At 37.3% G+C, this 15,266-nt stretch overlaps 1 protein-coding gene across 1 annotated transcript; it reads left to right on the top strand.

Moving 5' to 3' along the window:
- The first annotated feature begins 801 nt into the window (after positions 1-801).
- LOC134538933 (carboxylic ester hydrolase-like) lies at positions 802-14,722 on the top strand. The gene is made up of 6 exons (XM_063380549.1): positions 802-880; positions 3,568-3,714; positions 6,045-6,173; positions 7,191-7,344; positions 11,488-11,673; positions 13,351-14,722. Exons 1-6 carry the CDS (start codon positions 833-835, stop codon positions 14,274-14,276), a joined length of 1,590 nt encoding a protein of 529 aa, XP_063236619.1. The 5' UTR covers positions 802-832; the 3' UTR covers positions 14,277-14,722.
- Positions 14,723-15,266: the final 544 nt, after the last annotated feature.

Below are 15,266 nucleotides of genomic sequence, written 5' to 3'. Positions count from 1 at the left end.
ACATTACCAGAGCCTTACTTGAGGGATGTATGGCTAAACCGCCTTCAATGTTGGCAACTTGTGGAACGCCTCCAACAGGACTTTTGGCATCGTTGGCACAGGGATTACTTACACACGCTCCAGCAGCGGCAGAAATGGAATTAGCAGGGAATTAGTCCCAATGCCAACAAACTTGTGCTCCTGAAAGAAGACAGACTCCCACCTCTACAGTGGCGCTTGGGGCGCATCGTGGAGCTCTATCCTGGGAAAGATGGTGTTGCCAGAGTGGCTACTATCCAGACTTCTAGTGGAACTTTGAAGCGTCCTGTGGTGAATCTCTGCCCACTACTGTACGATTGTTGAAATGGGATATTTCATGGCGGGCGGTAATGTTTGGACTTGTAAATATTGTGTGTAATTTAGTGTATAGTGTTTCAAACATTTGAATTTTGAACTTCCCGTGCTGTTTGCTAGCAGCGCCAAGTTTTTCAATTTGGCTGCTTGCCGAGGTGGGTAGCCCTACAGCTTCCGGTAACGAAGCAATAGTTGTTCAACCATCATGGTGGTAAGTTGTGCTATCGTGCGCGCTTGCTGCCAATCAAGTTGTTTGCAAGTGCATCATCATTAATTGTGTCGTTTTATCTGGATTTTACAGTATCATACGTCTCTAGACAAAACAGTTCGTAATCTTGAGTGTTCGAGCCTGTATCGAAATTATTTTTTTCGACTTGCCACAAGAAACTTCATCAGAGATTAAGCTTGGGCCTTGAAAGTATTTTGAAGTGTTTGAAAGTTGATGTCTGTGGTATATAACATTCGCTATATCGGCAACGAATCAAAACAATCGGGCAAAATGGATTCTTGGACGTTTTTCGTTCTCGCCTTTATTGCGACCATTAAGGTAGGTAATATTTAAAACTTGATAGTCAAACTTACCTTATATTTAACCCCTATTCCAAAAGGTTCTTCTTCTTTAAATCTTGGCAGATGCTATGCCGATAAGGGTTTGCTAGGTGTATACTATATAGTATTATTTTGCTTGTGATTTAATTTATTAAGTTGGTCTTTTGTTGGTTTTATTGAATACTTCGTTATTTAACCACCTAATAAACAGGCGTAAGTATTTTGCATATGCTTCTACTCTTGTTTCTTTTATCATATAGTATTTCTTCTTACACACTTAAGTTCAATATAAATACATAATACTTATACACATAAATCTACTGCAATAGTAAACTTTGTCGGGATTATACACAGTATATAAGTATATACATTTACATCGCTCCACGGGGCTGCCATATTGTGATTTAATAATTTTTTTTGGATTATATATTAATCAATATTAGATTCATACAGGTTGGTTAACACAGTGTAAATTTATGTTATATTTTATACTAGCTTTAAACATGGTGCTTCGCTCGCGTATTTCAGAGTATTCATAAAAATCTTAATTTTTTGGTTGTATGTATTCGTGTTGTATTATTGGTAAATATATAATTTATTATACTTAAATAAATAAGCTGTATTATTAATATTTTTAGCTTACTACCATGTTTTACCCATCAGGGATTTAATTTTGCTATATATAAAATTATTACTGCTAGTTATTGTAAAAATAACTAAAATGATTGATCATATATTGTTTTTATCTTATATTCTACCTCCATTAATATTTCTTAACTGGCATATTTTTACCTCTTCCCATCATAATCATTTAATAATTTCATTTAGGGCTATATTCTTTAAAATGGCCTTGCTGGTTTTCAGTAAATATTTGTATCGTTGTTTGCTTAATATTCTGTCTATTTTTATATATTTTTCTGTATGTTCCTTCCTCTTGACACTTGAAGTTGTTATCTTCTCTTCTTGATATAAGGGATGAGGGTTTCTTCCTTCTTCTTTCTTTACCATCTTGTTCTTATATCATATCTTGATAATTCTTCGTTCTATATTGTCTTTAATTAATTAACTTTTCATGTCTTCACTTATATATATATATTGAAACTTCTTGTTCATCTTCGCGACTTTCTTAGAAGATCTAGTGAATGAGGCTCTTCATAGAACTCCATATTCTTCGAGCCTCACAGCATACTTTTATATTTACCTTACTTACATTTTCGACTATAATACAGGTTAAAATATAACTAGGTTTTTATTTAAGATTATGTTTTCATAATGGAGAGTTATATACCCCTTCTGAGTCATTGATGAAATTATTCCATTCTCACTGCAATACCATTTCTTGCCATCTTTTGAAAGCTTTTTATATTTTTATTAATATCTTCCAGATCATCTTACTCCATTACAAATTTTAAAATTTATTTATAAATATTTTTATGTCGTCACATTTAAGGAATTTACACATTTGATGTTGCGGTGTATCTTTGGTTTCGCTTGTTTCTCAAACAACTAACTATGAAACAACTAACTAATGAAATTTATAGAGTTTATCTTTAAATTGCCGTGGCTGTATGGGTACAGCTCCTCGTAATGTTCTATAGCCATTTATTTATTCTATAATCTGGCACGTACGTCAGGGAAGATTCTGTGAGTGTTTATTCATTTTTCAGGAGTATTACACCACTCTTGCCAAGCTTCAATTATAAAAATTTTCAAATATCGTCTTTCTTCCACAGTTATCTTTCTGACACGTCTAATTTTAAAAGTTTTATATCTTTCTATTATTACAAGGTCAATAGGTAAAGCACCAGCTAGTACCTAAATGACGTCTGTATAAATTGTTCTGTTTGCTTTTATGAGTTTGTGTAAATGCCTTAGCCAATACCGAAGATGCATATTTTTGTAGTGCTCAAGAATACACCTACATATATGACCTTCAATGTTCTAAATTCTTATCCTCAAATGGGTGGTGCTACACTATTTAACATTTGGAAGAGTACATTGGACTTCTGACAGGCGTATGCTATGTGCTCATTACAAGTACGTTTTGGGTCTATCATCACTCCGAAATATTTCACAGTTAGTTGTAATTGGTTAGCCTGACATATATATAATGATAGGAAGGCGTTGAAGTCTACCTTTAAGCAGTTTGCCTTCCATTTTTCAGGTGCAGTCTTTAATATTCAATATTTGCTCTACGTAATCCTACATCTGTTTTATCTCTTCCATATAAAGGTAGGAATTTTCTGGAACAAGTAAGAGACCGTCATCATCATGGCCATAGAATATGAAGTCGAAGAGAATGTTCTAAAGGATTGGCCCTTAGATGTGAGCCTTTTTATAAAAACATTTTGGCTTAACCCATGTTTAAAAACGTGTTTTAAACCATTGTGTTCTGAATCAGCCAACCATAGTGATTATAAAACATGGTTTAACCCATCGTGTCTTGAATCAGCCAACCCTGGTTGTTTTAAAACGTGGTTTAACCCATCGTGTCTTGAATCAGCCAACCCTGGTTGTTTTAAAACGTGGTTTAAACCATCGTGTCTTGAATCAGCCAACCCTAGCTGTTTTAAAACGGAGTTAAACCACTGTGTGTTGAATTAGCCAACCCTGGCTGATTAAAAACGCAGTTTAAACCATCGTGTCTTGAATCAGCCAACCCTGGTTGTTCCTATGGGTCCGCAGCTGTCCGCCTCGGTGGACGGGCCGACGGTGGAGGTGGCTGAAGGAACTCTGCGGGGGGTCGTCGACCGCACGGCGGACAACACCACCTTCTACAAGTTCCTCAAGATACCCTACGCCAGGGCTCCGCTGGGCAGCCTCCGCTTCACGGTCAGGACACGCAGGGGGAAAAAAATATTTTTATGAATTTTTGACGTGACAGCATCTATCTCTCTTCCACTCGATTAGAACAACCATCGGTTTGACTTTTTCGAGGCACATTAAACTTGAAACACTCCCATTCGTTTCCTACTTTTCCTATCATCGTCCTATCCTTAACAGAATAACACAGATTGGAAGAAGTTAAATAGCAAACATGTATAAAAGTTATAGTTAGAATAATCTCTTCGTTAAAGTAATAAACATATTTGAATTAATGAGAGCAAATTAAAGTAAATTTATCAATTAAATTGTAGATTTCATTTCACTCCTTCTTTGTATCCATACAAAATAGTGATACTACAATAAAAATGATTCAATTTTATTCATAAAAGTATGCAATCATTTCATCAATGTTTTGTTATGACGTTGTCACGTTAAACTATCGTCCGTAAACCGACTTTACAGACAACCATTTTTTTTTTACAAAAAAAAACCTTTTGAAACCATTTGCCGAAAAATAGTTAGGAATACTACAACAATTATATTGTAACTTTGCATGTATAAATTACCTATTTTTCGAGATAATACTGAGTATTTATTACAAAAATTTGCGTATATTGATGTTTCATCTAAGCAGAACTATTCTTAAACCGTGAAAAATATTGTCGAATTTTCAATAATTGGATTTTATTTTGTTGTGTAATGCTTAGGATGAGCGCAGTTTACACTGGAAAGCTATTCAGGGAATGGTTTACAAATAAATTTAAACTTAGGAGGTTAACACAAAGCATAACTTAACGGGTAAGAATCCGAACCAATTATTACTGCGAACAGTTGTTTTCAATTTCAATGTGCAAAATAACTAACATCTGTAATTTTTCTATGAATATTTCTGTTCCCTTTTACTATGTAAAACAATTATATTCGACATTGTACGCCATGTTGCGAGGTAGGGTTGAAGTCGGAGGTGTGGTAGACTCGCGGCGGAGGCGGAGAGTTCGCCGACGTTTCGGTTGGCGTTGCAGTCAACCATCTTCAGGGAAGCAGGTCTCACACAGCGTTGGTTTAACTTTCCGGCTGAAATGGCAAAAGTTGAACAACCTCAGGCAATGTCCGCGGAAGCCTGCTATCCTTGTTAACCATGGTTGAACTTACTTATTATTTCACCCTTGCCATGTCTTTAAAAAAACCCAAAAAAATTGCGGTATATGGTAACTGAAATGTAAATAAATATCAAGTTCCAAATAATATTCTATTTTTGTTTTCCTACTGTGTGTTTAAAAATTCAAACTTATGTAACCAAAACTTTTTCTACGGAAGAGATAATATATAATGTTTGTATATAGATATGATGATTATTTTCCTTTGCAAGATATATATAAGCTATAAAAGGATGTTATAATTTATTTCAAACACACGTGTGTACCATGTTCCAGGTCATCATAGTTGATTTTTATATAAGTTTTTCCCATTACTTAACGTCAAGCCGAGAAGGTTTTCAGGCCAATTATTAACGATTTTGAATTAAAAAATTCAAATGTGTCGTAGTTTTCGGGTTATAGCTTTTGTTCAATGGATTTTTTTACTCACCGTGTACCAAATTTTGAAATGATTTTCCTTAAAAAACATTTTTTCGTAATCATAAGTAACCCTACTATTGATAACAATTCTAACTAAAATCAAACATACTACACTTTTGGAGGAAATAATTATATGTATAACTTATACGGCAGCAATTTTCAATCAGGTAACTTTGGCTATTTACTTTGTAAAAAAAACTTTGCTTACGTAGCAAGTTATTTGCTTTAATTTTTCCATATTTTCAAATAACTAATAAATTTAGCGAAGTTTTTTTTTACTTCATGACTAGTAAAATTTAGCTGATTAAACTTTTTACTGCGAAATAATATTTTTTTCCCTCAAAATTGTAGGATATTTGATTTTATTTCAAATTTTTACCAATAGTAGGGTTATATATGATTACATGGCAAAAATTTACGAATTTTATTTTTTTCATTCAGAAGCGGAATTTACTGGCCTATTAACTGTTCTCGGCTTGACGTTGAGTTATGGGACATTCTTTATGCAAGGTTTGGTCAGAAAAAGCCAATAAAGCAGTCATTTTAGTCGTTTTTCTCCAGTTGTAGCTGTGAATATTATTTGTTAAGTAAAACATGGCTTATATCCATCTGTAATAATTCAACATTTTAACAGTGAAAAAAAAAAGTTTCGAAATAGGTCTAGTAGTTTAATAGTTTGTCTTTTAAAACGAATTAAGAAAACTCACAATCTTTCTTTGTAATATTAGTGTAGTTGTGAGCCACAATTCCGTTTTGCAGGCGCCTCAGGAACACGCTAAATGGACCGGGGAGAGAGACGCTACAAAGTACGGCCACACCTGTCTGCAATATCCCAACAGTGGTGCCAACAGCGAGGATTGTCTTTTCATCAACGTCTACACGCCTCTGGTAGGTTTATACTTGCATGGAGTAAGTTAATTTTTGTGAGCTTAACATGTTTATACTGATTTAGGGGTATATGAGTCTAATATTTTTTAAATCTAAATGTTGGTAGTATTATTTTCAAGTGTTATAAAGACGAGAAACATAAAATAAGATACAAAAAATTATTTTTGCTAATTACAATTTTTTTCTAGCAAATTAATGTTAATATCCACTTACACACACTTATTAGAATATCAGATGGACAGACAACGAAAACTTCCATTAAAGAACCAGTGTTTTAACGCCTAATACAAATTAATCGTGCCTGGCAAGGTGAAATGTATTTTTAGTAACCCGCGGGGTCATAACTGGATTTCCAGCCAGTGGGAACTATGCTGAGAGCAGTTGGGGTTTTCCCCTAGTTCTCACATTTCCCGCATATACTCAATCCGTCAGTGCTCTATTTCCTATCTCATCACGCCTCGTCCAATATGGCCACCGTGACGTCAAAATTCAATGTGGTGGCCGTAACGAAATGTGCAATGGTGACGTCATAATTCAAGATGTCCGTAAAGACATCAGCATCCAATATGGCGACGACCATCATAAATCCTCACCCACCTCTTAGTGCTCGGACATACATACCAATACTACTGTAATCGTTTGACTATTGAACTTTTCCAACGGTTTAGAAAATTATTACATACTCTACTGCCACTTAATTTACTTTCTGTTTAACCAAAACAAAACACAGTAAATATTGTGTGTATAAATTGGATTGGTTTTGATCTTGCAGCATAATCCTAAATAAAATTTATATGTTACCATGCAAAAGTATGTTTTGTTTATATAGAGGCAACCACATTTTCACCGTAAAATGCAAAACTGCCTTGGAGTGAATTTAAATGAGATTAAAATTTGACCAATTAAATAATTTATTACTAAATAATATTCACTTGGAATGATTGAGATGATGAGTTAAAATTAAACCTCGATATCATACTGTACAAGGAAACAGCTATAGGGAATGTCATGTTTCAGCTTCCCAGTGGCAAAGCAAATGAGTCTCTATTGCCGGTCATGGTGCACATTCACGGAGGGGCCTTCGTCACCGGTTCGGCCAATGCCGGGCCTGGTCAGCTCATGAACTACGGGGTCGTCATGGCGTCTATCGCCTACCGCCTCAACTTGTTCGGTCAGTGTGCCAAATGTTTGACCATTTCCCTTTGCGACCATTTCAGATTTCATACATAACTTTGCCCAAAACCTCTTGGGTACCGGTATATTTTGGATTTAAATAATTATTTCGGACGTACGCCGTTGCTAGTTTGAACTGTACGTCAAAGAAATATCTGAATAATGGACAAATAAAAAAAAATGAAAAGAAAAAAAAAGAGTTAAATTCAGCCGATGAAAAATGTAAATGGAAGTATAGGCCATTCCAGGTCATTATTTAATTTTAAATAACACACTGTTAAACTTGTTAACTCTCAAATCAAAAAAATTAATATGTATATACACTGCATACCTTTTGCATTACTACCTGGTACAATTGAGTTTTTATCGTTTTTGGGTAGTATACGTAAGGAGAACTAAATGGAAAAAAATAAGTGAAAATTGTTGGTTTTCAAGGCAATGCTGGAGGCTGCTACGTGGCTTGGTTAAAATTGTTGCAGAAAAAATTATTTGATTTTATAAGTTATTTCAAATCATAAAAATTCTGATTATTTTAAAAGGTCACATAAAATTTTTTTTTTCTGAAATAAATTAACCCATTTCACTCATCAGCCAGTATTATTGACTTTAAACGTAAAACGTTCCAGTTTTAAATTTATTTTTATTCTCCTTATCGATACTGCACAAAATTTAAAATGCAAAGTTACCAGGCAATTATGAAATTATATATCTTTGTATATCGAGAAATTTCTAAAATATCAGCAAGTTTAACCTGTGAACCGTAAATATAAAATGATGACATGGAACGGGACGATCACCCTTAAATGCAAAGACAGCACCATGAATTACATGGAAGGAATATTTCACAACCATATCGCAACATAGGCGAACACAATGGTCTGACATTGACGAGACAGTTGCAACAGAAGCAGTAACTACAGACAACACAAACACCTTTGGATAACCCAGAGACTGACTGAGGAACCCAAAGATGATACCAAACAGAAAATCTGGACAACACACCGAAAAAACATGCGAACCCAGTGATGATATTGCCTTGACTTAATTCCTTCCATAGAATTATCTGCGCTTACTTTGAATTTAACATTTCTGAGTGTTTGTGTATCTTTCAGGTTTTCATGTCATACAGTGCAAAATAGTAATAATTATGACCAAAATAATGGTTTAAATCAGTGTTCTCCATTGCAATTGTCATTCAAATAACGTACCGGTAATTTTTAATTGATTATTTCAGCTTTTAATTTACCTCATTTACATTTGTTGGCATCTGTTTTGGCAATACTGAAGTAAGAGTGGGATGAGGGATTTTTCTTAAGCGTGCAATTATCCTATCAAAACATGTTGACCATAAGTGATTATCAAGTGATGCTTAGATATAGGCACAATGGTTTTAAAACAGTCGATATCTAAAGGGTCGTTCCGAGTATAGGCAATAAGTGGTTCCGTAAGGCCCCACCTACTACGTGAATCTGACAAAGTACGCTACTATAGAGCCCAGATCACCCGACCATTAAATGTAATTTCGTATTTCGTTTACGTTCATTGGCTTTAGTTGTTTTAATGATTTGTGAAGTGAATCCCGTTATGAATGTGTGGTATTAAATTCTGTGCGCTTAGTTTGATAGTTATTGTTAATTGTTTGGTCTGTAGATTTCTAATTTTTTTTACAAACATATTTTTTAAGACAAACAAAAAGAACCCATGTGTTCCGGTTTTCTCAGAATATTGGTCGACGTAATTAACGACCGCACGGAGTTGCTTGGCTTCTGGGTTGTAGCCGCGCCGATGGCGAAGATATCACCGACGTTTCGGTCAACATTGCAGTCGCCATCATCAGGGTAGCGGTTACCTACTGCTAGGTAGTTAACCTATTGTTAGGTAACTAACTCCCACCCCGGTGACGGAGACTGTAATATCGAACGAAACATCGTGGATATCTACATCATCGACGTGGCTACACTCCAGAAGCTAATCTACTCCAGACAATGGACGCCAAAACCTAAAAACCTTTACTAACGTGCCAGAAGTACAAAAAATTTCATCACTAAGCCCAACTCCTTAACCAAGCGTCGATCGACGTGTCAGTTGGTCACAGTATTTTATACAGACCAAAAACCAGAACAGATAGTAAAATCTACATTTTATATTGCAACAAAACCCAATTAAAATAAAAACAAATAAGCCAATTATACTAGAATACATACTTATGTTTAATAAGGCTCTCAGGATTTCACGGCCATTGTCTGAGTAGATTGTTTGGCTTAGTGGTTCCGGCTGCCTCGATGTTTCTGTCGAATTTTTTGTTGCCATATTCAATGCAGCAGGAGACCTGTAATGGTAACTGCAACGTCGACTGAAAATTCGGTGAAACCTTGGCATTCGATTTAGCTTCATCCAATTTCAAATAATTAATTTGGACATACGCCATTGCTAGTTTGAACCGTATGTTATTGAGAATACCCGAAGAACGGACAAAAAAAATGAATGCACAAACTCACAGAAAACAAGCTATACTCAGCCAATGTCAAATATTAAACGCAAAGACAACAAAATATTCCGTGACAGTAATAAGTCACATCAATATCACAGCATAAACAAGCACAGAGGGCTGACAACAACGAGACAGTTGCAACAAAAACAGTAAATGTAGACAAACAACAACTTTGGACGACATAGCGTCAAACAGAGTAACCCAACGATGAAACTAAACAAATAATCTTGAAAACACACCGACAATATAGTGATGCACATGCAAACCCTGCGATGAAACTAAACAGGTATTCTGACAAAAAAACTATAACAGCACAAACCAGCACAACATGTGATACTGCTAAGGCTAATTAATTACACAGAATTATTTGTTATGTTTTTATTTTTCAAATTTGACATCGACTGATTTTGGCGTGTTTACTGTGTGTTTGTGTATTCACATTTCTGTGTCCGTTCATCGCTATTTTTCTATGAAATATATAGTTCACACTAGCAATGGCGTAAGCTTTATTTATTTTGTAAAAATAATTGAAATAATTATGTAAAATGACTGATATATATACAACTGTACTTTTAAACGAAAGAAAATGCATCACTATTATAAAATGCACAGTAAAACTGTATATTATTACCTGGGCATTTAAATTTTTTTCTCCCCGTACGAACATTAGTTGAAGTTATTCGTAAAACAGTTCTCAGAATAGATTTCCATTTATACATGGGAACATTAAAAAGCATAATATAACAAAATCATGTCAAAATGTTTAATATTCGATTATCTTTTCCACAATTTAAAATATTTGTGCATTTATGATATATAAATGAAAAATTAGAATTTTACGCCAGTATTTGTAAGCACGACAGTAAATATTAAATATCGTTTCCTAAAACGTATCTCATAAATGAAAAAAATAACCATAGGAATGTGATGTATGAGTTTTCACTATGGTCTTTTTGTACTACAAACTATTATTTTGCATATAATACAATTTTTTGGATAAAAACCATTGCAGTTTTGGTTTGCTTTTCATGGAAAAAAATTCAAGAATGCAAAAATAAAGTTGAAATGTAAACCTACAGAGAAGAAGCTTAAATCAGCGGATGCCGAACAGATGGAACCTATGATCTAACTGAAGCAGGTATTACGGACAACACAACGACGACAGCAAAGACGTCGAACACATTCTAACTTAAATATCAGACAGCACAACAATTCCGTGGAAGGAATTTAGTCACGAAAAAAAAAAAATTGTTCTTCTGCTCTCTGATATTTTTTTATGTTCGAATGTGTTCGTCTGTGTCGTAATCAAAGTGTGGTCAAAAATATCTATTTTTAGTATTATCGTTAATTCCATCTGTGTAATTTTTTTTTTTAATTTTCATTTCTTATTTCTTATTGCTGTATTATTTACCCGTGACAAACGGTGCAAAATTGCAAAGGTGTTTGTCCAAAGACAAAAATTCGTGTTAAATAGAAAATTCCCCATTCCATGGATTATTAAAAATCTTGGTAACTTATTTAAAAAGGAAATTTTTGTAAAAGTTAAAAAATTATATATAAATAAATAGTAAATAATTCAAAGAATGCATTTTCTTTGTCTTCCTAATTTTTGTCTCAATTGTATGATTTGGATTTTGTTTTCTTCGCCAGGATTCACCAGCATCCAAGGAACCGACGCCCCGGGCAACGCCGGACTGAAGGACCAGGTCGCGGCGCTCAAGTGGATTCGGAAGAACATCAGGCAGTTCGTCGGGGACCCGGACATGGTGACCATCATGGGCGAGAGCGCAGGCGGCGCCAGCGTCCACTACCACATCCTCTCCCCGGGTTCCAGAGGTGCGAGATCTCTCAGTTTGACGAGAATACGTCTTCAAAATTGCTTCCATAGTGGGAGGTAATTAAAAAAAATCGGGGGATAGAGTCTGGTGTTGCAGCTACATATGTATCTTCTCCATCCAAAATTTAATTGCACCACTGGATAGCTAAAGGATCAAAAAATTCGTTACGCTAAGTGCGTACTGTGACGCATCGCGCATGGTGGAGGGGGAAGCACCGCCATTTTGAGGTCGTTTTGCTGCGTTACGATATTTACATTTAGTAGTATAACATTTGACTCAGGGAAGCTACGACGTTAGTTTGAGTTTCAAACGTCAGCTCTCGTCAAAATCTATCGATTGCTTATATAAAACATTAGTGTGAAATAGTTAAAGTGACTATAATTATATGGTGTTAAAATAAAAATATATGTCAGCCTATAGGCGACTTCTTAGTGTTCAAACATGATTATATCATACTTAAAATAGCGTATTTTATATTTTGTATAGAAACTATTACCTGTTACGTACAAATATTATCGTACAACACACGGCCGTGTCCATGACACAGCCACACCTAATTTTTTTTACAGCCGGTAGAGCAGCATCAGAACCACCCAGGGTTACGGAAGTGAGAAACTAATTAAACGTGCGTAACGTATGAAACGAATATTTATCCAGACGTTTGCAGATGGCAGAAGTAGTTAATGATTTCGCATAACTTTCTAATACGTTTGTAGACGTTTACGTAGTTTCTCATACTTCTGCGTAAATTTTCTTCCTTTCGCAACCCGTAACGCTCAACTCTTAAGGTTGGATCCGGAATTGTGACAATTTGTGCAAACATTTCAAATAGGGTGATGTATCCCATTTTAGCTATCCTGAATACCATAAATTCAGTCTTGGATTCCACTGACTACGTGGACAGTCACTAGTAAATAAAAGACTATTTTCAACGCATGATTACGAGTGTTTCAAATATAAGAAAATGAATATTCTTGTTGTCGGATTTACAAATTTTCGGTTAAAAGACTGTTGGAAAAGTGACTGTCGGTCCACTGTATGTCAGTAAAATTATTTTCTGTTTAATGCCGTGGCCCCTCTGTGACGAGGCTTCCGTTTTTTGTTGACATCGTGTAGATGTTGAAAATGGAAACGTGTTACTATCAAATACTTTCATTCGAAAAATTGTAATAACCTATTTATATGATTTCACTCATGAACTTCACCATAAATCGGAGTTAAAATTGACGGTACACCAGGAAGTTTAGATCAAGCCAGTGTAATACTGAATTGGTGAATGTTTATAAATTTATTGGAAGAAACGATGTGGTCTAAAGAGTTAAAATTCGTGTTTTCATTGAAATGGTCTTTTAAACCACCTTATTGTGATTAGCAACTTCTGAAGTAGCTTGGCTTCTGGGTTGTAGCTTTGTCCTCGGCGAATAATTCACCGACGTTTTCGGTCGACGTTGCAGTCGCCATCATCAGGGAGCAGTTACCTACTGATGAAGTAACTGTAGGTAACTGACTGCTCGCTGATGATGGCGACTGCAACGTCGACCAATGCGTCGGTGAATAATTATTCGCCAGAGGACACGGCCAGAACCCGGAAGCCAAAGCTACTTCAGACAATGGCCGTGGAAGCCTGCGATGTTGATGAGAGAGGTAGTTGGTTGACGGACTCGTCGGGCGGCAGGCTTGTTCCACAGGGCCATCTCGGAGAGCGGCTCCGCGCTCAACCCCTTCGCCTTCGGGCAGAACACCGAGGCGAGCGCCTTCGAGCTGAGCGCGTTGGTGGGGCGGCCGGCCGGGAACAGGTCGGAACTGGTCGAGGCCCTGCGCGCGGCGTCTGCCTCGGAGCTGCTGGAGGCCCTGCCCAACGTGACGGTGAGGCCGGGCTCGCAGAGACCCTTCGCCCCTTGCCTCGAGTTCCCCCGGGAGGGCGAGCAGCCGTTCCTGACCCGAACCCCGTGGGACCTGGTGAGGGCCGGGAACTTCGTCTTCGTGCCCTACATCGCCGGGTCGACCGAGCGCGAGGCGGCCTCGTCCGCGCAGTCCTCCGACCTCTTCTGGCAGGGCGTCGACGAGAACCCCGAGGAGTACCTGGTGCCCCACGACCTGGGGCTCGCGCGCGGCTCGAACGAGTCCATCGAGGTCGCCGCGCAGGTGAAGAGGTTCTACTTCGGCGACGCGGCCGTCTCGAACGCGACGCGCGACCGGTGGGTGGACCTCGAAACGGACCTCAAGTACGCCCTGGGCGTCGTGACAACCGTCCACGCGCACGCCCGGTTCTCGACCGCCAAGACCTTCAACTACTGGCTGACGTTCGGCGCCGCGACGCACGCCATGGAGTGGCGCTACGTCGTGTACGGCGGGCAGGTTCTGGGGGTCGACTCGAGGGTCGCCGGACTAGCGCGGTCCTTGGGCCAGCTCTGGACCAGCTTCGCCAAGACCGGGACGCCAGAGGCAGGCGGGGAGGTGGCGTGGCTGCCCGTGGCTCCGGAGAGCTATCCCTACCTGGAGATCAACCCTCCCAACTCGCTGCACTACGACGTGGAGAAGGACCGCATGGACTTCTGGTTCGGCATCTACGATAAATACCGCCACACCGAGACCAACTGAACACACATCAGTAACCACGAGTCCGTCCAGCTAAAATTCTTAAAGTAGAGGAAGGAGGAATATTTCAGGAGCTTTCGTGCGAAACTCGACGTGTCCATCACCAGTAAAATGGTATGTTTCACATGTTTCGGGACCCTTTTTCTGAGGCGAAGAACACTACCATCTCACGATACAAAACCCAACATGTCCAAGTGATTTACAAGTATGAAGTATGGGTTTTTGTGCAGAAAGGGTTTCAAAACATGTGAAACATACAATTTTACTGGTGATGGACATGTCGAGTTTTGCACGAAAGCTCCTCATTTCTGAACGAAGCATTTTTTTCAAGAGGAATGAAGAACCAAGACTAATAACGAAAGAGAGAACATAATTTACTAATTGTAAACATTTTTTTTTTCACCAAAAGTATTTCTTATCCATGGTTAAAATATATAAATAATCTCAAAGGGAACAAAATACACTTAAGTGGGGCATGTGCCCTATTTGACCCTACCACACCCTTCTCCCCCCCCCCCTCCTCCGGCTCAGATACGCTTTTTTTAAGGCACACAAGTAAATTTATTTAATAACTGTTTATTATTTTATAAACTATTCTAAAAGTGAATTGTAAATATTTATCAACATCGATTCACTCATAATTTATTGTTTATGGTAGTGCACCGTGCACATATATGTGATTGGAATTTATATTACTTTCTCCTTTTAATTCTAGTACCGTCAATTATTATAAAATAGCTGTTCGATAATAACTGCAGCCATATATGTATGACGTCTCACTTACTATGCATAAAAGATTTTAAATTCAGAAAATTTAACTTAACTTAGGCAATGGTGTTTAGAAAATCTTTGGTAGCAAACTGTAGGATTGTTTAATTCATCATGCATGATATGAAAGCGTTATTTACATATCTGCAATCACAGTAGTTGTCAGTAATTAGTGCTGCCATATATATATCTATAGCCCACTCAATATGTATACATTTTTTGCTT

This window comes from Bacillus rossius, chromosome 14 (genome assembly GCF_032445375.1).
Source record: "Bacillus rossius redtenbacheri isolate Brsri chromosome 14, Brsri_v3, whole genome shotgun sequence".
Taxonomy (NCBI): Eukaryota; Metazoa; Arthropoda; class Insecta; order Phasmatodea; family Bacillidae; genus Bacillus; species Bacillus rossius.
The sequence above is the reverse complement of the archived record's forward strand: the minus strand, read 5'-3'. Positions and strand labels throughout refer to the sequence as shown.

Bases quoted from the DNA above. Each gene is read 5' to 3' on its own strand.
- LOC134538933 (XM_063380549.1), top strand. From the start codon at position 833: ATGGATTCTTGGACGTTTTTCGTTCTCGCCTTTATTGCGACCATTAAG. The intron at 6,174-7,190 runs GTAGGTTTATAC...GTCATGTTTCAG, and splicing joins TCAACGTCTACACGCCTCTG to CTTCCCAGTGGCAAAGCAAA. The intron at 7,345-11,487 runs GTCAGTGTGCCA...TTTCTTCGCCAG, and splicing joins CTACCGCCTCAACTTGTTCG to GATTCACCAGCATCCAAGGA.